Source organism: Megascapheus bottae, chromosome 2 (genome assembly GCF_031878675.1).
Source record: "Megascapheus bottae isolate mThoBot1 chromosome 2, mThoBot2.hap1, whole genome shotgun sequence".
In the NCBI taxonomy this organism is placed as follows: Eukaryota; Metazoa; Chordata; class Mammalia; order Rodentia; family Geomyidae; genus Megascapheus; species Megascapheus bottae.
Genome location: NC_143510.1, coordinates 84,350,858 through 84,375,421, shown reverse-complemented (window position 1 = coordinate 84,375,421; position 24,564 = coordinate 84,350,858). Strand labels below are relative to the sequence as shown.

The 24,564-nt window shown below is 37.8% G+C and overlaps 1 protein-coding gene and 1 pseudogene across 1 annotated transcript in view; one reads left to right on the top strand and one right to left on the bottom strand.

Annotated features, from left to right (window-relative positions):
* The window catches only part of Slc41a2 (solute carrier family 41 member 2), a 66,664-nt gene extending 45,507 nt beyond the window's left edge, over positions 1 to 21,157 (top strand). Inside the window, exons 9-10 of the mRNA XM_090328546.1 lie at positions 2,306 to 2,454; positions 20,953 to 21,157. Of these exons, the coding sequence (XP_090184672.1) occupies positions 2,306 to 2,454; positions 20,953 to 21,138 (335 nt within the window). The 3' untranslated portion in view covers positions 21,139 to 21,157. The remainder of the gene's footprint in view (positions 1 to 2,305; positions 2,455 to 20,952) is intronic.
* LOC150067448 (motile sperm domain-containing protein 3 pseudogene) lies at positions 5,760 to 6,607 on the bottom strand (annotated as a pseudogene).
* Positions 21,158 to 24,564: the final 3,407 nt, after the last annotated feature.

Below are 24,564 nucleotides of genomic sequence, written 5' to 3'. Positions count from 1 at the left end.
TCTTTACAACTACTTAAAGATAATTGATTAATTTAAAAATAAAAGGATTAAAATAATTTTAAACTGAACAATTAAAACTGTGTTTTCAGGCTGGGATTTGGCCTAGTGGTAGAATGCTTGCCTAGCATACATGAAGACCTGGGTTCGACTCCTTGGTATCACATACATAGAAAAAGCTGGAAATGGTGCTATGGCTAGCCTTGAGAAAGCTCAAGACCCTGAGTACAAGCCTGAGGACTGGCAAAAACGAACAGTGTTTTCACATATTTTTCTATGGAAAGAAATTCAGTGCCAAATTTTCCAGACATTTCCCTCTCATAATCATGTTAGTAATATTAAGGTAATTCTAAGGAGAGCAGAGCTTTAAATCTAACCCTTACTGATGTCAACACACACAATAAACTATAAATTATTTTCAGAATACATTTAAGTGACCCTTTAGGATGAGGGAAGAAAGTATGCTTCTATTGTTAAGCACAAGCACATAGGACTTGTAGCATAAGAACAACTGAGGTACTACCTTATGGCTCTTCTCCCTTCCCTGCCTAACTCATGCTTTGTAGGTATTATAATTCTTGGATCCCAGTTTGGTCTTTTGAGATTAATGATTCTGGAGTTTTGTGAGTCATAGGTCCACTCAAAACATTTCTAAGCAGGGTTTCTATATACCAAACACACTTTATCATTATAAGCCCTAATAAGAATAAATGTAAAAATAAAAATGTTTAGATAGACTAAATGACTTTGCTACTTGGTAAGTTTGTTTTGATGCTTCATTTCAGAAGAACTGGATGCTTGTTTTGGCCTCTGCCTATTAGCTCAGCACCCTCAAAAAAGTTATCTATTGCCAGCTGCCAGTGGCTCACACCTGTAATCCTAGCTACTCAGGAGGCTGAGATCTGAGGATCATGGTTCAAAGCCAGCCCAGGCACGAAAATCTGTGAGACTCTTATCTCCAATTAACCATCAGAAAACCTGGCACTGTGGCTCAAGTGGTAGAATGCTAGGCTTGAGCTGAAGGACTCAGGGACACCCAGGCCCAGAGTTCAAGCCCCATAATGTACCTAAAAAAAAGGCTCTGTTTCTTCATTTGTTATAAAGAAAAAAGATGGAAATCAGTAGCACCTGTCCTTTTCTGTAAGAAAGTAAGTTTAAGCTTCACAAGCCTTGTCATTTTTTTTTCTGCTGAAAAAGAAATGGGATTATTAACTTTTATATTTTTCTGCTTTTTTTCTTTTTTGATAGTACTAGGGATTGAATACAGGGCTTCATGCTTGCTAAGCCAGTCAGTGCTCTACCACCTGATGATTGACTTTTTTAAAAAAAAATTTTATTGTTGGGATAATGTATAGAGGGCTTATGGTTACATTCGTCAGGTAGTAGGTGCATTACTTCTTGCACATTGATACCCTTCTCGTGTTTTTGTCCCCATTTCCCTTCTCCCACCCCTCCCAATCATGTTGTTTCCCCCCCTTTCCTTACTTCAAATAAACAAACATATATACAGTATACCAGGTAATAGTCAGATACAGTAACAACATGAGATTAACCATAAGGACAAAAAAAGAGAAGAGAAATAACATAGTACATTAAGAACAGCAATTACACAACATAAACCTCTTGTTTCCATATTCTAGAGTTCCTTTCATTTAGTCTCATCCTATATGATTACTGACTTTTAAATGAAAATAATAAATTACCATCCTTGTAATATGGGTAATAGAACCTAAAGGAAAAATATAAAATTAAACATTCCTGGGCTTGAAGAGCGTGGTGTTTTCTTTCCTGATTCTATGGTATATGTTAAAGTTTGGCAGATGGCCTTCATAGCAATTTTTTTTATTGCATTTTGTTGTCAATATAATGTATAGAAGAGTTACATTTACATTTGTCAGGTAATGGTTGCATTACTTCTTGGACCTCGATACCCCTTTCATGTTTTTGTCCCCTTTTGCCTTCCCCCACCCCCTCCCAATCATCTTGTTTTCCCCCTCCCTTCTCTATTTCAAATAAACAAATAAATGGATATAGAATATACCAGGTAACAAAGTCAGATACAACCATATGAGATTAACCATAAGGGGAAAAAAAGAGAAAAGAAATAACTTCACATAGTACATTAAAAACAGCAATCACAAAGACACAATACCACATGAGAATTCCAAAGAATTAAGAGAATTGTAAATAATTGACATTTTTAGCACTTGAACTTAGATGCTATAAGATATTTTATCTAAAAATAATTTTCAAATTTTAATAATAACCAAATATAATTTTATTTTAATGACTTACCCTTTTGTTTTAGGTGTAAATAATAAGTCTGCTCAAGTTCTTCTGGGTTTAGTGATTCCTGGCCACTTAATCTTCCTCTACACAATCCATTTGATGAAAAGCGGCCACACTTCTCTGACAGCAATTTTTGTAGCTGTGTACTTATTTGCTGCTGTGTTACAGGTAAGATTTCAGGCCTCCTGAAATCTCTTGATGCTCATACTGGTGTGAAACTCAACTCTGTACATCTAATAGCACATGTATAACTAACCACTTCAAAAATCAGTGATTTGACCTTAAAGCAGAAAATCTAAAGGCCAGTTTTAGGATAATCTTCCAAAAAAAATCTAACTTTAAAATGTAATAAAATTGCTATTACTTTAAAAATGCAATATCAATATGTGTATAAGTTTTTAAAATTAAATGTACTAAAGGCTCAACCTTCCTAATTTTATTCCTCATAAATCATTACTTTGAAATATTTTATCTATTCTGGTAGTTATCTGTTTTGTTTTCTTGCTTTGTATTGATTAGAGACAGGATCTTACTCTGTAGTCCATGATGTCTTTAAACCCCATTTTCCTAGCAGTGATTCCAGGCATATGCTACCAGACCCAGTCTTGCCCATAAGGTTGTTTTTTGTTTTGTTTTTGCCGGTCTCAGACCTTGAACTCAGGGCCTGAGCACGTCCTTGGGCTTTCTCAAGGCTAGAGCTCTACCACTTGAGCCACAGCACCATTTCCAGCTTTTTCTATGTATGTGGTACTGAGGAATCAAACCTGGGTCTTCGTACATACTAGGTAAGCATTCTACCACAAAGCGAAATTCCTGGCCCTGCCTACAAGTTTTAAATTAAAATGACTAGTTGGACACAGTGGGTCACATTTGTAATTCCAACTGTTTAGAAGAAAAGATCAGAGTTCAGAAGGATCATAGTTAGAGGCCAGTCCAGGAAAAAAGTTAGCAAGAACTTGTTCCAATCCCAGAGCTAGGTTTGGGACCCTGGTGAATGCTGACAAAATGTTTTATGTATGCATGTAGAAATGGAAAAGTGAAGCTTATTGAGATTGGTTTGGGAAGTGAGGAAGGGGAGATAAGGGAGAATGAAGGCGGGGACGGTGAGTCTAACGAAGGTACATTGCATGCATATATGACCATATTCAGAATGTCACCTTTTATTGAATGCCAGTCGCTCATGCCAGTAATTTTAGTTATGGGAGGCTGAGCTCAAAGGATTAAGGTTTGAAGCTGTTCCAAACAAGAAAGTATGAGATTCTTATCTATAATTAGGTACCAAAATGCTGGAAGTGGAGCTCTGGCTCAAGTGATAGAGCACTGACTTTGAGTAAAACATCTCAGGGACAATGCCCAGGTCTTGAGTCCAAGCCCCAGGAAAGGAGGAGAGGCGGGAAATTAAACCTTGTGCAACCTGTTGGTATTGATAAAAAGTGTAAAAGCCAGGGAGTTTGGCCTAGTGGTAGAGTGCTTGCCTAGCATTCAGGAAGACCCAGGTTTGATTCCTTGGTACCACATACACAGAAAAAAAAAAGTGTAAAAAAAAATTTGACAGTTTGAGCCAGGTGCCAGTGGCTCATGCCTATAATCCTAGCTACTCAGGAGGCTGAGATCTGAGGATCATGGTTCAGAGCCAGCCCATGTACCAAAGTCTGTGAGACTCTTATCTTCAATTAACCACCAGAAAACCAGAAGTGGCACTGCATGTGACTCAAGTGGTAGAGTGATAGCCTTGAGCTGATGAGCTCAGGGACAGAGCCCAGCCTCAGAGTTCAAGTCCCATAACCACCAAAAAAAAAAAAAAAAAAGAAAAAAGAAAAAGAAAGAGAAAGAAAAAAGAAAAAAGAAAAAATTGACAGCTTGGGGGTTCTTAAAAATGCTGCTGTCTCCCTCTCATATGTTTGTATCACAACCTTTTTTTTAATATTTAGTCTGTTACTAACAGACTAACATAAATTAATCTCCTGTGGCTATACTTCCCTGTGTTGTATTTTTCATGGTCTTAATAATTACATCTTTTGTCCTTTGTATCATTTTCTGTAAACCTATTCTTAATTTTTTCCCCACTGTTAAAGCTTTATTTGGGCATGACCTCTTGTTAAAACTTTATAGATGTAGTACCTCCTCTGGTGAAAAATTCTAATTTCTTAAAAGATGAATTCAAACAATTCTTTAAATGAATAGCATTTGAATTTGGCCTTAATGTAGCTTGACCTATAGGCATGAAGCTGGCGGGTAGATCCGGGGATCTGCTTCCAGGCAAGGAAGTTGAGTTGGTGGTAAGAATGGTAATGGAGCTAGCTGGTCTTTGCAAGGTTTGCTGGGTACCTAGAATTGTTCTTTCACTTAATTCTTACAAAATGTTATGAGAAATTTGTTCCTTTGATTTTTAGTGTAGAATATACAAAAGTAATGAAAAAAGGAAACTTTCCCGCATTTGTTTAAAATATCTACTTTCTTCTATTTTATGATTTCTTAGTAAGAAATCACAGTAAGTGTACTCAAATATTTTATGATGAGAGAAGTGCATAGTTGAAAACTTTGGAAGATTATTGAGTCGAAACACAGCTGTGAGACAGCATAGAGCTTGTGCCAGAAAGAATAATTCTATACAGGATTTAAGTAAGAGGACAGAGTAGTAAGATGACAGAGTAGAAGAGAAGTTGTAGGAAAGCCATAATCGCGAGGAGAAGTAGGTTAGGACCTATTCATAAATAGCAAGCTTTTCCAGTTTGAGATTTTTATTTTCCTGGAAATATCCCTAATCTTTAGATTTCATTAAAAATTACCTATCAAATTATTTATTTATTTATTTTTCAATATGTCTTTCTTTTATTAGATTTGGATGGCTATTAAGTCCCAGGAGCAATAAAACCCTAGCATCAAGGATTTGTAGTCCTGAGAGAAGTCCACTACATGGATAGATAGATAACTGAAATATAGTATAAATGCTGGGCACACCTCTGTATTAGGTGCTTTCAGGGTTTGGGAAATAGTATTTTTTTCTGCTTTTCTGCAGATGCAAGCTTATTTTACTAATGGCTCTTTTTATTGCTTTATGTGATGTAGTTGTGGATTACCCTTTACATTTGATGCTCTTCTCTCCTTTTGGAGAAGATACTTTCCTCTGTTGATAAGCCTGCTACTTGTAGAAATGCTCATGTTTTGCGCTTCTGCCTTTCACACTCACAGATTTGCCACTTTCATTCATGGTTCTGTGCTGACATAATTTCACATGTCATTTCACTTAAGTCAATGGAGTAACAAGAGTTTTGTTCCCTCCCTCACTCCCCTTCAAGTCAGATAGCTATCAGAATAGAACTCTGCACTTGCAGTCTGACATGGACATTGGAAGAGTATAGAATGAGATTGCAAATTCTCAGACTGTATCGTTATTCTGGATACTAACACACACACACACACACACACACACACACTTCTTTAAGGTATAGAGAAATAAATTTTGACCTTCCCTAGCACACTGCAGACAATTCCAAGATGGGCAGAACGAAGAAGTAACTTTTTAAAAAATGTATTTTGTTTAACTTGGAAAATAAGTACAAATCCCTGGGTGCTTTGCCTGGGGGTGGAGGTGAAGCTGAAGGGTGGTCGGGAAGTAGAGAGACTGGAGGCAAGGTATGGGCCTCACAGTGGCACCTCAGCTCCCTGCCTGGGGAAAGAGGTGGGCTGGGTTGAGCAGGGAGCTCAGGTCCCAGGGAACACCATGTGAGGAGGCCTAACACATAGGCTGCCACCAACTTCTGTCCCAAGGAGACATGCAGGACTTGAGGCCCCAGTTCATCCTGGAGCGGCAGCAGCAGGAAGGCCACAGAGACAACGCTGTCTTGGACCTGTCTGGCAGGTGGTCCTGGGTGGGTTGCTGGCTCAGGCTGGTCCTGAAGCTCCTGGGGGTTTGCTGGGACTCTCAGTACGGAGGTGATGTCCTTCCATCCCACCACTCAGCCTCCAGCCCCCTCCTCAGACAGCTCAATGAGGAAGCGATCCTGGACATCATAGTGGCTCACAATGGGGCCACATGGTGAATCACAATGTCAGTGCAGGACTGAGGCTTTACAAACCCTTCTAGGCCAAACACTGTTTGTTTAGCAGGTGCTGTACATAGAACTCGGAAGCAGAGCATAGTTCCTTTGGGGTTGTAGAGGGTCCGCTCCTTTGGTCTGCTCTGAATACTAGATCAGGTAGAAAGATGAGCACCAGGCCAGGGGTCCATAGGGAGGAGGGGTGTTCCTGAGCTCCACCCAGGGACCCTTGGACCCATCAGCACCTGGTCCTGGGGCACCCCTCGGCATATGCAGGCCATGGGAAGTCGGACAAACCACAGCCAAGCTGAGGAAATAACTTTTTTTCACAAATAATTTTTTTATTGTGATTAATAGAAGGGTTACATTATATTCACCAGATAGAAGGTGCATAACTTCTTGATACCCTTTCTCATGACATGGTCCCAATTTCCCTCCTACCTTCCCCCTCCCCCTTCCCCCCCCCCCCCCCCCCCGCCGCTTATCTTGATTCCCACCCTTCCCTATCCAATTTCAAATAACCAATTAAGCACATATAAAATATATCAGATAACAAGGTGAAAAATTGTAACAATATGAGATAACCAAGGGATGGCAAAAGAGATGAGAGATAACATAGTACATTAAGGACAGCAGTCACTCATTATATGGCTTTTGTTTCCTTATCTTGGAGGTCCTTACATTTAGTGTCATACTGTTTGGCGTAATGTCTCTGGATTTTGTTCTATTGTAAATCTCTGCTAGGAGATCCCAAGGTTTCTACTGATTATGACAAATGAGGGAGACTATTGGGCCTATGTTTCTTTTAGTGTGGCTTACTTCACTTAATATGATTAAGAAATAACTTTTAAAGATACAGAATTGATCACTGCCAATTGTTACAAATCATTTGCAGCATGTTTGCATTTGATCAGATATTCTCCCTTCCTGAAAGCCTTTCTTGGATATCTAAGATGATCTCAATGGCCATATCTTCTGTGTCCCATAAATATTGACCAATCCTTTCTGCATTGCATCAACATTATTAGTTTACGCCTTTGTTTTATGCATTGCTATATCCCAACACTCAGCCCATTCCTGTGCTCAATTAATGTTCATTATGCTGAATGATCATGTCTTGTCAGCTCTACCTCTTCCTTCAGTAGGAGAACTGTATGTTACAGAAATTCCAGAGAGCTAAAAAATCTTAAACTTTCATCTTCCTTTCATAAATTTCCTTTTACTGACATAGATATTCACAATAAAAAGAAATGAAACACAAAACACAAAACCCCACACATTCTAACAGTGATTAGTTAAAATGTAAGGTTATATTGAATTGTTTCAAATGACTTGATATTCAGGGAAAAGGAAGAATAAGGGTGAAACGGGCCTTAAGATAGTAATAGTTGAAGCCAACCATGGTGGCTAGTCAGGAGGCTGAGATCTGAGAATCATAGTTCAAAGCCAGCATGGGCACTAAAGTCCATGAGAATCTTATCTCCATTTAACCACCAGAAAACTGGCCCTGTGGCTCAAGGAGTAGGGCAGTAGTCTTGAGCTGAAGTGCTCAGGGACAATGCCCAGGCCCAGAATTCAAGTCCCTTGACCAACCAAAAAAAGAAAAAAAGAAATAGTTGATAATTAGATGGAGCTAAGTAATGAGTAATGATGGTTCTTGAGAGAGAGTGGGCTTAAATTGTTCTTTTGGTCTACTTTTGTGTATTTAGCATATACTTGTACATTTTTCTATAGTAAAGTTTTTCTTTTTTTTTTTTTTTTTGCCAGTCCTGGGCTTGAGCTCAGGGCCTGAGTACTGTCCTTGAACTTTCTCAAGGGTAGAGCTCTACCACTTGAGCCTCACCACCACTTCTGGCTTTTTTCTATGTATGTGGTACCAAGGAACCGAACCAGGGTCTTTGTGCATGCTAGGCAAGCACTCTACCACTAGGCCAAACTCCTGGCCCCTACAATAAAGTTTTTTTTAAATTAAGGTTTTTAACTTTGGGAGATTAACACAGGGTTTTTTCAAAGAACGTCAACTGATTTTGGTTCTCTAGGCTATTTTCTTCTTTTTTTTTCTTTTTAAATTTTATTGTCAGGGTAATGTGTAGAGGGATTACAGTTACATTTGTCAGGTTGTGGGTACATTACTTCTCAAACATTGATACCCCTTCTCGCGTTTTGTCCCTGTTTCCCTCCCCTCCACCCTCCTCCCAATCATCTTGTTTTCTCCCCTTCCCTTCCCTATTTCAAATAAGCAAATATAAGTATATACAATATACTAGGCAACAAAGTCAGATACAGTAACCACATAAGATTAATCATAAGAGGAAAAAAAGAGAAAAGAAATAACATAGTACATTAAGAACAACAATCACAAAGATAAACTTTTTGTTTCCATATCCTAGAGTTCATTTCATTTAGTCTCATCTTTTTTTAATATATTTTTATTGTAATTAATAAAAGGATTACATGATATTTGCCAGATAGAAGGTGCATTAATTCACATACATTGATACCCTTTCACATGTCTTGGTACCCATTACCCTCCCCCCACCCACCACCCACTCCCCCCATTTAGTCTCATCTTATATGACCTTATGGGCATAGCTTTTGAGGTACTATGATCTGCTGCTAGGAGAATCCTAGATGTGTACTAATTATTACAAATGAGGGAAATCATTGAGCCTATGTTCCTTTGGGTCTGGCTTACTTTACTTAATATGATTTTTTCCAAGTCTTTCCATTTCCTTCCAAATGGGGCAATATCATTCTTTCTGATGGCAGCATAGAACTCCATTGTGTATAAGTACTACATTTTGTTGATCCAGTCATCTACTGAGGGTTATCTGGATTGGCTCCATATCTTAGCTATGGAATAGCTAAATAATGTTGCAGTGAACATCGTTGTGCTGGTAAGTTTAGTATGCCCTTGTTTCTGGACATTTGGGTGAATGCCAAGGAGTGGGATTGCTGAGTCATAGGGGAGCTCTATGTTTAGTCTTTTGAGGAACCGCCATACTGCTTTTCAGAGTGGTTGAATGAGTTTACACTCCCACCAGCAGTGTGGTAGTGATCCCCCCTGTCCACATCCCCACCAGCGTCTGTTATTAGATTTCTTCATAATGGCATTCTAACTGGAGTGACGTAGAATCTCAAAGTTGTTTGGATTTGCATTTCTTTTATGGCAGAGATGTTGAGCATTTCTTCGTGTGTCTATAGGCCACTTTTATTTCCTCTTCAGAGAAGTCTCTCTTTAAGTCTTTAGACCACCTTTTAATGGGATGATTGTTTCTTTGAGGATTTGTTTTTGAGAGAATCTATTTTTTGAGCTGTAGGAATAGTTTAGATATGAGGCATTTGTCTGTTGTATGGTTAGTGAAGATCTTCTCCCATTCTGTGGGCTTTCTGTTTAACTTGCTAGCTATGTCCTTTGCCATACAGAAGCTCTGCAGTTTAATGCAGTCTCATTTGTCCAAACTTTCTTTGTTATGTTTCTGGGTCTTTATTAAGAAAGTTTTGACCTGTGCCAATGTGTCCTAGTGTATCTTCTATTCCTTCTTGTAAAGTTTTGAGGGTATCTGCTTTTACCTCAAGGTCTTTGATCCATTTGGAATTAATTGTGGTACAGGGTGACATATAAATATCCAACTTTAGTTTTCTACAGTGCTTAACCAATTCTGCCTTGCTGACTATTTTCTTAAATAAAAAGTAAAAAGTCATCTTGAGTATGACATTTTGGGGGATTTGGAACAGTACAGTTTGCTTCTTATTTTGGCCATGATATAAATTAGCTTCAGGGTTTTTCTTTTTGAAATATGATAAAATTTATAACCCACTTATGTTTCTGTTTCCCATTGCTTGGGGATACTAGTTGCTTGCAACTAGACGGAGCCTAGCAAATGTGTTTCTGTTTTGTGGCAGTAGGCTAGTAGATCAGTGAGTAGCTATGAGGGGTTAATCCATTAGAATGGTTAGAACATATCAAAGCTGGAGTGATGTGCCAAAAGTCATTCATACTTGATTCACCAGAAGTAATGCTGTACTTTGAGTTCATTTTGCCTCAGCAGGAAGGAAGACTTGGTATCAGGCAGGCTTCCCTGTATCACCTGGTATACACTTCAGGTTATTGGTCAGCATTTATGACAACTGTGGTTTTAGAACAGGTTTTCATCCATTTCAAACTAGCTCAACTCAACTTTTATTTCACAGGACCATACTGCATTTTTTTCCTACAAACTTAGAGATGATTATTTTTCTGTAAACAGTAATTTCTCCTGCCAATGTTCCATTGACTACTCAAAGCCAGTTAATTAGTGAAATCAAAAGCTTTATTTGGAATTCCAAGCTGTGATGGACATTGTTGGCTTTCCTTCTAAGATGTGACAAAGGAAATCTAACTCTTCTTCAGGTTTTCTTTCTCTTTGTTTGTCTTACTGCAGACATAGTACCTTGATGGCATAATAAACCTGACAAAGTACAAAGACAACTATCAATCAAATAAGCATACTTGGCAGTCTCTTGTGCAGAGAGGAGCAGCATTACATCCTAATTCATTTGTCTATTTAATTTATCTACCAGTTCTCCTTGTGCTAGAATCTTCGATAAGTATTCTTTGTCTGTGAAAAGACAAAAGGATAAATTTGGATGACATCTTAGAAGAGACAAGATTGTCGTAGACAATCAGAAAGAAGCAAGAAAAGGAAGTAATTAGATGGGCGATCTTAAATGAGATTCAGTCTGTGACCGTTCAAGTTTTCTATTTATTTCACTAATTTTATTAGACACAAAAATAAAATCCCTTTTGCTATTTGAATTTTTATTATGATGATTGTAGATACAAATGGGACATATGTATGTATTTTCTGCTCTGAAATATCTCTCTGAGAAAAGAAAAAACAAGACTTTTCTAGTCCTTGATGCCTAATGAATTCCAAGAGTATTTGTTTATATAATTCATAAGCCATGTTGAATGTTTTAATTCTCTGTTTCAGTAACTGCTTCATTAGAAAATTAGATTATTCGGGGCTCTACTAAAATTATAACAGCATGAAATACCATGAGAATTTTTTGTCAAACTTTAGTTGTGAAACAACCTTTGCCCTGGGTATGTCTATGTTTTGACATGGGAGGAGCAAAATGTTTACCTTAATGTAAAATGAAAACAGATTCTTTTTTTTGTTGTTTGTTTTTTGCCAGTCCTGAGGCTTGAACTTAGAGCCTGGGCACTGTCCTTGAACACATTTTGCTCAAGGCTAGCACCCTGCAACTTGAGCCATAGCACCACTTCCAGCTTTTTCTGAGTGTATGGTACTGGGGAATCAAATTCAGGGCTTCATGAATGCTAGGTTAGCACTCTGTCACTAGGCTACACTCCTGGCCCCAAGATTCTTTTTTTTTTGACCAGTCCTGTGGGCTTGAACTCAGGTCCTGGGTGCTATCCCCTTATTAAATTTGTGATTATGACTTTTATTTAGGGCTGTAACCCAGAGCCACATCCACTACCATATCATTTTTATTATGACTAACTCAAACTCTATTTGAACATGAATATAGCATATCAAAGGAAAGAGCTGAGCAACTAAGGGCTTCTCTTATATCCATTCTTTGTAATTTCTTGCTGCTCAGAGTTTAAATCCACCAGATTCCAACTGGAAAGTTAGGATGTCTTTATTCTTTCTGTGACTGTTTTATCTGTCTCTTGATTCATTTCTGTCAAATTAAGCAAAGTGTGAGAAAGTTGAGAGGACGTGTAAAGATGATGATAAAGGAGATGTGAAGGGAAGGTATGCAGTTTTTAGAATTCTTATGCAAAATAATATCTACTTTAATTTGGAGAATTGATTAATACGGTTATCTTATGATTGTAAGTCAAAGTAGAGGCAGATGCTGGTGGCTCATGCCTTTAATCATAGCTATTCAGGAGGCTGAAATCTGAGGATCAGGGTTCAAAGCCAGCCCGGGTATGAAAGCCCATGAGACTTTTATTTCTAGTTAATGACCAGAAAATCAGAAATGGCACTGTGGCTCAAGCAGGTAGATTTAGGGATTTTGTTTTAGAAGCCTTGTTCGTTTTTGTGATATAGTAGTATGATTATACTATTACAGTTTAGTTTGTAGGGTCTTAAACTTGATACACTTTGAGTGAATATTTATGAATAAATCTTTAAGTAGATATGCTTGGGCTCCAGACCAGTAATGCACAGAATATCAGATGCCTGTATGCCTTGTTAGAGGTGTAGTATGTCAGCTCCCTATGGAGAGAGGCCCAGGAAAGTGCTTTTCTCAGTCTTACCAAGCCTGATGAAGATAAAGGGAGAGTCAGAACAGCTGGGCCGTTTTTTCTCAAAGGTTCTGTGGGATGCCTCTGTCGATCCTCTGAATATGCTGGGGATGCAGATGTGATTTAGAGGAATTTTCACATCATCTTCCCCCCAAATTATTATAACATAGCAGTGGGAAAACACTTACTTAAAAAATTTAAACTGGAGATTTTCTTGTTAAGCAAAGTCAGTCAGACACAGACAACTATTGTACATTTTCTCTTTTAGGCAGAATCTGGGCCCTGTCTCCCTCAAAATGTCATTTATATAAAAGGGAACTGTTTGGGCATGGAGAACCAGAGGGAGGGAGGAGCTCCAAAGGAAAAGGTGGAAGGGATTGAATATGAATGAAGTACTTGATATACATGTGCAAGAATGAAATAATGAAATCCATTAAAAATTTGTGAACGAGAAGATTGGAATTGGGTAGATAAGAAAGAGTAATAGAGATGAGTCTGATCAAAGTGCTTATATATACATATATATGTATGGGAATCCCTTTATACAAATAATATATGTTAAACATACATTATAAGCATTAATAAAACTCCTTTGTTTAATCAAAATACATGAATAATTTTAAAACATTAAAAGTTACTCAGGATATTTATCAGAATAAAGTCTTGCTTGATTTCGACCTTAGGTCTTTTTTTTTTATTGTAATTAGTAAAAGGGTTACATGATATTTGCCAGATAGAAGGTGCATTAATTCACATACATTGATACCCTTTCACATGTCGACCTTAGGTCTTTTACTCTAAAAATACTGATCTTCATGACTTACTTATTTTCAGGTATCTGTAGAAATAAATGTCTAGCCCATACCAGTGTCTAGTCTTAAGGCTTAATGTCCATATTAGTTCCACATAAGAAAATAAACTAAATAAATTTTTGGACCCCCTAAGGAAATATATTTTAAAGCAAAAAGGTTTTAAAGATATATTTTTACAATTACTGCAAGGGTATTAGAGCAAGATGAAACCATTACTTGGTGATAAAGGTTAGTTTTGACTTTCTGTTGTAAGGAAACTAATCAGGATTGGCACAGCAGAGGCACTATTGATCTTATGTAGAGATTAGGGGAGATGACTTCAGGACCTGGCAGGCATTCAGGCATAAGTTGGTTGATGTCATCTGAATAAGTGTGGTCACTTGGGCATCACTGTTGATGTGGCCTTCACTGGTATGTTTATTGGAATAGATTAGTTTCCTAATTGACTACTTCAGAAACAAGAATTGGCAGTCTTCAGTGAGCCAGGTTGTTTGTTGATTAGATGAATTTTAAACCATCTGGTGGTTTAAAACCATCTGGTGGCTACTTATTACCAAAGCTAGACAACAATGTCTTTTTCTAGGACTTGGAGAGCATTTTTCCTCTCAGTTTTCCCACCTTTGCTCTTCACTCAGCTGAAGCTACAAAAGAAATTGTCAAGAATTGTCCAGATATTAACCCCTGGTTTTCTCTTTTTTGTTTTTGTTTTGTTTTTACTGTCATTTTAATGGGATTTTTTTGGGATCTAACCTCTTTACCTGAACTTTTTGGTAGAATTTCTTCCTTCCTTCTTTTTTTTTTTTTTTTTTTGAGGGTTATGGGGCTTGAACTCGGCCTGGATACTGTCCCTGAGCTCTTCAGTTCAAGGCTACCGCCCTACTCCTGGACCTGGGCATTGTCCCTGAGCTCTTCAGCTCAAGGCTACTGCCCTACCCTTGATCCAAGCTCCACTTCACATTTTCTGAAGGTTAATTGGAGAAAAGAGTCTCCGGTCCTTTTGTGCTCAGGCTGGCTTTGAACCTTGATCTTCAGATCATAGCTCCTGAGTAGCTAGAATTACAGGCATGAGCCACAGCACTAGCTCTCATTGGTAGAATTTATTTATTTTTATTTTTTATTGTAATGTATGACATTTCAGGATTAAGTATGCCTAAACATATTTACCTTATTTAAATAATACTGGCTTTAGTGTATTTGCTTACCCTCCCTCTTTCCTCAATCCTAGTCTTCTCTTCCTCCCCTCCTCTCCCCCCTCCCTCCCTCTCTTTCTCTCTCTCTCATTCTTTCTTTCCTCATAAAAACACCCAACTGAAAACTGACTTTTATAGATTCATTGGAGATAAAAGTCTAGATAAGCCAGGAGTTTGGCCTAGTGGTAAGAGTGCTTGCACGAAGACCTGTGTTTGCCACATTTCATGGAGACTTTTTCCAAGATGTGAAACAGATTAATTAAGCATGTTTGTTCCTGTTGTATATTAAACACTCTAATCTGCTTTTCTCCAAATACTATCTTTAACCAGTGGCATTAGGCTCTTCCATAACAAGATAAGAACTGCTTTCTCAGTTTCTTTTTTTTTTTCTCTCCCAGTACTCTCAATAAAATTAGTTGTCTTTTCTTTTTCAAATTTTCCTCATGCTTTTTCTTATTAGTGGTATTGTTGCTTAGTAATACTGGGGTTTGAACTCAGCATTTGTTAGATAGATGTTAGACAGGGATGGGATGTATATAGGTGGGGACAGGGTTTATCTGTGAGTCTCAGGATGATTTTAGTCTTCCTGTCTCAACCCCAGATGGGATTGTGGGGTATGCACCACAATACCTAACTGTCTTTCTACATTTTGAAATTCACTTTTTTTTTCCCAGAGGAACTTTTTATTCTGAATTTGATAGCCCTCATCCATAGTTTTCCTTATAATTTTGTTGCCTATATTTGTATGTCTAAATTATATGTCTAGAAAACATGTTGACATAAAACTATTTTATCATTATATGATATTTTAGTGTATTATTATTGTTCATCCATACCTCTATGGACATTTTCTTGGTTTCTAGCTTTTTGATACTAAGAGTTATGGCTGTTTTATTATACAGGACTTCTGTAACACACACAAGAGTTTCTATTAGCAGAAAATTTTAACCACTTTTGTGTTGTGGTCTTTTGGGGAATTCTTTCTTATTTATTAGTCTATTCATAGTATAAAGGGGATTTATTGTGATATTCCCATGCATACATATAACATATTTTAATCCAATTCATCCTCTCTATGACTTTTATGCTTCTTTTAAAACAGGTTTTATTATTCTATCCCATACAAGCATATGAAGTACTTTGATTGTGTTCATCTCTGTGTAGCCTACTTTTTTTGTTTGTTTGTTTGTTTGTTTTTTGCCAGTCCTGGGCTTGAGCTCAGGGCCTGAGCACTGTCCTTGGACTTTCTCAAGGCTAGAGCTCTACCACTTGAGCCTCAGCACCACTTCTGACTTTTTTCTATGTATGTGGTACCAAGGAATGGAACCCGGGTCTTCGTGCATGCTAGGCAAGCACTCTACCACTAGGCCAAACTCCCGGCCCTGTAGACTACTTTTTTTCACCTTCTCTCCTCCTACTTGTTTCTACTGCTCCATTGTCCCTCTGTTTTACATGTGTGGCATTCAGTTAATATGTGTGTGTATACGTATATAGGTGTATATATTCCATCTATATTATTGTGTATATATGTATATGGGAGAGAACATGTATATGTGTTCTCCTAAGACTGGCTTATTTCACTTAATATAATGAATTCTAGTTCTGTTTTTCCTTCAAATGACACAATTTTGTTTTTCTTTATGCCAGAATAATTCATGTGTGTATATGTGCGTGCGTGCATGCGTGCGTGCGTGTGTGCCCGCATGAACACGTGCACACATGCGTAATTTTCTCTATTCATTCATCCGTTGATGGACATCTAGTTTGATTCCACAGTTTGGCTATCACAAGTAATGCTCTTATGAACATGGTATGTAGGTAACTCTATTGTTTTCAGATTTACTCCTTTGGATATATGCTATAACAAGAGTGGTATATCAGGATTATGTTTTTCATTTTTCTGAGAAGCCTCCATACCGATTTCCATAGGATGCCTTGATTTACTTTCTATCAGTAGTGTATCTAGGCCCGCCCCCAGCTCACACACACATCCCTACCTGAACTAGTTGTTTTTCTGATCGTTGCCATTCTGACTAGGATCAGATGGAATCTCAGTGTAATTTTGATTTTTCTTTTCTTTATGGAAAATGATGTTGAAAATTTAGTACTTTTATTGGTCATTTGTGCTTCTTTTGAGAACTATCTATTCCATTAATTCATTCATTTCTTTATTTTCTTTTCTGTTTGGTTTTTGAAGCTCTTTATATATTCTGGACATCAATCCTTTATATATACTTTCTTTCTTTTTATTTTTATATTTTTCTTTCTTTGGCAGTATTGGAGGTTGGATTGGAGGACTCTGTTTGCTAGGCAGGAAGGCATTCTCTATCATGATTCCCTCCTTGGAAAGCTAAGTTTTAAAAAATACTATGGACTCCTTCTCAAAATGAAGAATTTTTTTCCTTGGTGCTGGAAATCAAACTCAGGGTTTTATATATGCTAAATACACTACCATATATCCCTAACCTCTCAAAAGTTTTTTAAGTCATATAATAAAGTATAATATTCTAATTGTTAATTTGTGATGACAGTGTTTAAAATCTACATTTTAGGAGAGAGAGAGAGAGAGAGGGTGGGGGAGGGAGAGAGAGAGAGAGAGAGAGAGAGAAACAGAGAAAGAGCAAGACAAAGAAAAAGCAAATATCAGGGCTTGGACTCTGCACTTTACTACTTAAGCTACATCTCTTGTCCAGCATTTTGCTAGTTAACTAGAGATGCCTTGAGGGCCTTAGTGTTCTCTACCTTCTGCATACTAGGTTCCTTCTGGGCATTCTTTATTCCATGAAACTCAGTGATACATTTTTCAAAGATGTTTGTTTGCTTATAATATATGGAACATTTTAACTTGTCTTCAGTGGGCAGTGCTGCTAAAAATAGAAGTTTCAAGTGGATTATATTGGGGTCTGTGTGTGTGTGTTGTAAAGTATTGTTTTATTGGGGAGGGGGTGTTCATCTACAGGTAGAAATACTTTCTTCAGTCTCTGCTCCACAGGAGTAAAGTATTACCAGGGGAAGCTGTGTGGGTTTGGGGGTGGGGAGGGGTGATCTTAGCTAGTGGTCAAATGCATCTAGATCTTCTCTGAAGACAGAGGTGCTAACCTATCTTCAGAGTGCCTAGGAAGGAAAGGGCCATGAAGCCTTTGCTTCTCTGCAGAACATTTATTCCCTCCCCATCCCCCTACCTGCTACCTCACAGAAAGCAGCCTGTGGAAGGCACACTGAATTCCTGATGAGTAGGAATTCTAAATAGTTCCTAGAAGTTATTTAAATATTAGATTTTTAACAAGTGTGGATTTTTGTTGAGGGCATGAATTCAACCTCTGTAAGGTTAGGGGTTGGGAAGAACTGTACTAACTTGATATTTCTGGAGTTTATTTGTCCCATATTTCTAAGCATTTCTGTCCCAACGAAATTATGGTTCTTTATACAACCCGCAGGCTGTTAGTGGTGATGGCAGCATTAAGAGGATACTAATACATGAGAAGGCTCATTCTAGCTCAGAGAAGGAGCTGGTAGAGGAAAGAAAGATCACCCAAAGCAAATATATATTCTGGTGCTTACCTATTTATTTAAATCTAAGCAGTACATCTGTAACTTGCATAATTAGCCAGAGTTACAAAGATACCTTGGTAGGGGCCTATTTACCTAGAGAGGTTATACTTATTTAATAAAAAGCAGACGATGTGGAAACACAGCTGTCTCCCGTTGGTCTGATAGCTGACATGGATATCTGTCACCGTGGAAAGCCTGCATCCCTTCAATGATCATTCCATTTCGAAACAAAGCATGTTCCACTGAGAAAGAGCTGATATTATTGTTAATAATTTATGACACAGAGTTCTGAGAAAAAAAGAGTTTTGCAAAAGAATTTGTAAAAATAAATTCAACCTGCTTGAACCTTAAGTCATCATAATACCTTTAAGAGAGAAATTGCATAGGGAGGGAACTTGAGTCTGTGGCATATTATGTAAATGCATGAAGTGAAGGGAGTAAAGAGAGAGAGGGGAGGAGAAAAAAAACCACAAAGCTGAGTAGAATGATCATTGTAGCTCATGGCAACAATCACTTACTTTCTAGTTTAGAGCTAAAACAGAGGCTATGAAAACACTCATTAGTTTTAAAGATCCAGTGGTCCAAAGACAGTTGATGTTAGAGACCAGTGTTCATTGCTTCTGTGTCATTAACCTTTTCAATAAAGGCCACACAGGATCTGGGCCAGTGCAGTGACTGATGTAATATAGTGAGTCTGGTATTAGAAACCAGGGTGGGTGTGGCCTTTTGCATACAGAATCCACCCCATTGCTACGCAGGACCAGCCCATGTGTGGTAGGTATGGGGGGAGCGCTCATGAGTAAAATCAGACATGGAGATATTTTTTCATGCTGACTGTAATATGGTTATTCAAAGATAGAGCCCCTTTCACAAGAAAAGTTTGTTTTAGGTTTATCATTTGTTAGTATTTTCTTAGAATCCAGAGGATTAAATAGGAAGAAGACACAGTTTTCCCCTACCCAAGATTTACCTAGTAAATCTTAGACTCTAACTTGCAAATTGTATTTCTTAGATGAATAACTTATTTTTTTTTAAATTTTTTTGGTCATTGGGCCTGAACTCAGGGCCTGGGTGCTGTCCTTGAGCTTTTTCACTTAAGGGTAGCACTCTCCTTTGAGCCATAGCTTCACTTCCAGTTTTCTGATGGTTAATTGGAGATAAGAGTCTCACTGACTTTCTGACTAGGGCTGTCTTTGAACCACAATCCTCAGAGCTCAGCTTCCTGAGTAGCTAGGATTACAGGTATGAGCCACCAGTACCTGGTCATAGATGGGTAACCTTTTTTTTTTCTTTTTCTTTTTCTTTTTTTTTTGGCTGTCCTAGGGTTTGAGCTCAGGGCCTGGGCTCTATTCCTGAGCCCTTCTGTGCTCAAGGTTTAGTGTTCTACCACTTGAGCCACAGTGCCACTTCCAGATGAATAACTTTGAGTGTTTATTTTTATTTCACTTTTGGTTTTTCAGTTTTTAAATACAGAAGCTCAATATATAGTCCAGGCTGGCCTTGAACTCAAAATTCTCCTGCCTTAGCCTCCCAAATGCTGGGATTACAGCTGTATACCACCCACTTGGCTCCAAAATTATTTTGACAGTAGCACTCAATAAAAAATATTTCAAAACATATAGCTGTATGTATAAGTATGTATACATGTATAAATAAAGACAAAAGGTTTATGAAATACGCTTTGTGTATCCCATCTATGCTGTTTTCTTGTGTAGATAAGTCTATTTTGTCCCTTTTCAGGTTTTGAAGAGTAGTTTTGTAGATAGAGGTGGGTATATGTAAATAATCTGTCTGTAAAACACCAGCTACTAATGCTTCTCCAGTCTTTGTTGTTTTTTCTTCTTTTATTTATTCCTATGTTTTATTTGTAGGATAAATTTGCTTTACCCATTTGAAGAATTTCCCATAGACTTTTTTTATTTGTTTGTTCTGGGGCTTGAACTCAGGACCTGGGCACTGCCCTCGGACACTTTATTTTTTTGCCAGTCCTGAGCCTTGAACTCAGGGCCTGGGCACTGTCCTTGGGATTTCTCAAGGCTAGAGCTCTACCACTTGAGCCACAGCACCATTTCTGGCTTTTTTCTGTGTATTTTGTACTGAGGAATTGAACCCAGGTCTTCATGCATGCTAGGCAAGCACTCTACCACTAGGCTAAACTCCCAGCCGCTTGGATACTTTTTGCTCAAGGCTAGTGCTCTGTCACTTGAACCACAGCACCACTTCCAGGTTTTTCTGTGTATGTGATACCAAGGAATCGAACCCAGGGCTTTGTGCATGCTAGGCAAGCACTCTGCCAACTAGGCTACGCTCCCCATCCCTATCCATTGACTTTTAGTTGCAATATTGAAGGTTTAGCTATCTACCCTGAAGTCTTGCTTCCAGCTTCCTAATGAAATGGTGTTTAATTTTTATTTAGTAAATGAGTATAACTTATGTCCCTGTTTTGATGTACCTGAAACAAGAAACTGTTAAATAATTCCTCATTTTAATTTCCGGCCCTCACGTGTACATCTTATCCCGTCACCACAGATCTGTCACACAGGAAAAGCTACTGCTGCCCGGAGTTTTGGGAAGCCCTTGGTGTTATTAGAACATAAGGACCATTGTGTCTGTTGGGGAGGCTGGACAGAACAAGACCCTGAATGTGAAAAAACTACAAACACATGCTATTTTGCAGTGGGGGGGGACAAATAGAAAATACTCTGTACACTAAATATTTCATTTCAAGTATGGCTCTTCACTTGGGCACATGCTTTCCCTTTGAGAGATCATTGCTTTAACTCATGGCCATATCTCGTCTCTCCCAGGTCTTTACCCTGCTGTGGATTGCTGACTGGATGGTCCATCACTTCTGGAGGAAAGGGAAGGACCCAGACAGTTTCTCCATCCCCTACCTGACAGCACTGGGTGACCTGCTTGGGACAGCCTTGTTAGCCGTGGGTTTCCACTTCCTTTGGCTTATCGGAGACCGAGATGGAGATGTTGGAGACTAAGGAGTCCTGCAGACTGTTCTCAAGCATAGCACAACCAACTGCTGGTTCCTTTCCAAAACTTCTACATCAGTTTTGTGGCTTTGCAGGGTAATCCTCACTTGGCCCTGATTCCATTAAATGGCCTTAACTTTTTTTTTTCTTGTTAAAGGAACTTGTACTGAAACTAGAATCGAAGGTATTTGTGCTGCTTTTTGTAGAATAAATAATTTGACATAGACATAGCTACAAGCTCAAGTTCTGAAATTAATTGAGTAGGAATGGATACAGGATGTTTACAATGGATACTTTTGAAACCACAGACCTAGCAGAAATATACTTTTATTATTATTTGAGTTGTAGCCGGAGGTTAGAAGCAACTGAGCTTTAAAGTTTAACTGTTTTGTCTTTGCATAGATAGGTATGTTGTACTACAAAGGGGACTATTCAATGAAAGGTACCAACCATGCCTCTCATTGTGCTAAATATGCCCTCTGTGCCATCTGGGGACAGATGTAAAGGTCCTAAAATGACCTACTTATTCTCTGCCTGGCATAGGGTAAACTTACTTCTCCCTATGTCTAACATTGTCCAGGGCCAATGGTAATTCAACTTCAACCTTGAAAGTTCTTGACAGGCTACCTTTTAAAGAAAAAAAAAACCAATTTTTAAAGAAAGGGCCTTGCTTTTAGCTGATACTGGCTCAAATTGACAATCCTCCTGCCTCAGCATCATGAGTCCTGGATCATAGAAAGATCTTGAGAGTAAGCTGATTTCAACCATTGGTTTGTTGGAAAAAGTTTTAAGAAAATTTAATAGTGAAGAACAGGTGATTATCTAAGCTGCATTTGTATGATAATTTGCATTTGTATGAGCTATGAGATAGTAATTTATGTGTGTATGTGTGTGTATATGTGAAGCAGAAAGAGAAAAGAGAGGGGGAGGAAAAGACAGATAGAAACAGAAGCAGAAAAGCCATTGATGAAGAACTAAATCTGGGATTGCCAGTAGTAAAGGTCATAGTGCTACTGAAGCATCAGCATTGTGAATTTTTTGGCTGTATGTGACAGGTCCTCACATTTCTTAGTTTGCTAGTTCATGGCTGGCACTCTACCATTTGAGCCACATTTCCAGTCCTGATTTTTGGTGGTAATTTTGGAGATGGAGTTTTATGGACTTTTCTTCCCAGACTTTGAACAATAATTGTCCAGATCTCAGCTTCCCTAGTAGCTAAGGTTGCAGGTATGAGCTCAAGTTATTCTTAAACACATTGATATGCTTATATCCCAAATTTTGCTACTGACCAGAATTTAGTAGTAGTTATCTACATTATAATGTGTAAATTTCTTCTCTCTTTTTTAAAAATACCTGTATCATTTGATATAATTCAGAGACATGATTTAGAATGACAAGTAATTCCTTTGTCCTTTTAAGGAGTATATCATTTCCTCCTCTGAATGAGAGTTCACCTCACTTAGTGTGCATATCTGTACACAGCATCTATTACACAAACCCACTTCTACCAGAACCCATCATCTACTCTGCTGTATTTCTTTAATATTCCTGGCCTCTATCCTGAATACTCAGCCAACACTTAGTTGTTAAGTAGTAAGCATTTTTATCACCTATTGTTCATTTTTAATGCAGTGCAATTTTTGAAGAGCATTAGATTTTTAATAATTTAAACAGGAATAAAAATGCACATTACTTTGATTATTGTGGTTCAAGTTGTGAGTTAGTGTTATTGTATAGATAGTAGATAGTTTATAAATATATGGAGGAAATACTCTTACTAAGCGCTTTAACCTGAGGGGGCTGTGGTGTAGAATTATATATTTTTGCTTACTTTTAAACTATTTCATTCTTCTGCCTTATAGTTAAGTAATGAAGGCAGAGAACTGAACTAATTGTGGAATCTCTCCTTTGGAGAGTTATAATGTCTTCTAGTGAATATTCTTATAAATGAAAGAATGAAAAAGTTTTAGTTGATAAATATTTAGCTTCAAAGATTACTTTTAACTTTAAAAAGTCTATGAGTAATATCTTTGATGTTATTGTGAAGTATTTGCAAATTACTTACCTACACCTGGGCTCTATGACTCATGAACATTTACATTTCTCAAATATTCCTGTTGGTTTTTTCAACCCACAAAAGAATTCAGAGCCAGCTACATTATTGAAGCTTGAGCCGATAACTGTAGTCTGGTGCAATCTGTGTTCTGAGACACATTTGAACACCATTGCCTTGTTTCGTACTTGCACATTCCTGAGAAGTATGCAGACGGGAAACTCAGGAGTTACGTAGTTGAAGTTGTATGGCTGAAAAGTAGCCAAATTGTGAACTCCTCAAAGTCCAGGCCTGAGATATTTATGGGATTCTTCAAGTCTTCCAGGAGACCTTCCTAGCTAACCAAGCTGTCATCAGCCAGAGGGACAAATCTAGATTCCAGACAGGAAAACTTCTGTCCAACTCATTGGAGTGGTGAGGATTGTAAATTATTCATGTCCCCGGGATCAAGAACCCTAATGAAATAGTGAACCTACTTTCTTTTACAAACAATTTTTCTGTTTGTATAACGAACACTTAGGAGTAGAGAACAATATCTAATTTCATAGAGAATCTGAGTGCCACTACCTTCCCCACACCTGACGATTAGCCATGAGGATGGCTGGTCTGAGCTTTTCTTCCTTCTCTCTTTTGCCTCAGCCTTGGTTGGGACAATAGAATTTTGAGAAGGTGTGTAATGGGGAAAAAATTGGAAAAATAAGGCACTAATTAGCTAAATTAATTTAAAAGAGATAGATCCTTTTGAAAATGATGGTTGACCTTTGAAAGTTTTCAAATTAAGTATACAATCAATAAGATGTCTTATTTACTCCCAAAAGTAATTTATTATCAGTTTTATATATTGTAAATTAGCAAGGTTTTTTTTGTTTATGTTTTTGAGACATAATCTCACAATATAGTTCAGGCTGGCCTTGAACTCAAGATCCTCCTGCCCCACCCTCCTCAGTGCTGGTATTACAGTTATGTGCTACCACACCCAGATAAAAGTATTTATTTTTATATCATATAAAAACTCCTGATTTCCCAAAATTTTCATTTCACTAACTTATTAGATATTTTATTTTACACATGGATAAGTTTTTTAAATCCTATTTTTATTCTTACCCACCAAGCATTTTTTTTCTTTCAAAGATAAAATTTCTTAGATCCTGTTGAAATAGAAACTTATGGGAATGTATTTTCTGGGAGACATAAAAAGTTCGATGCCATAGACTATGAGTGATTTAGCCAAATGAGGTACATTTTAAAAGTCTTCGAGTAGTTGGGCTTCATTGCCTTATACTCTGTCTAAGATATAGTATACCCATTTATAGTGGGCTTCAGTCATCTGAATTGTTGTAAACTGAAGTAAAGAATAAAACTTAAGAAACATTTATGTGGCC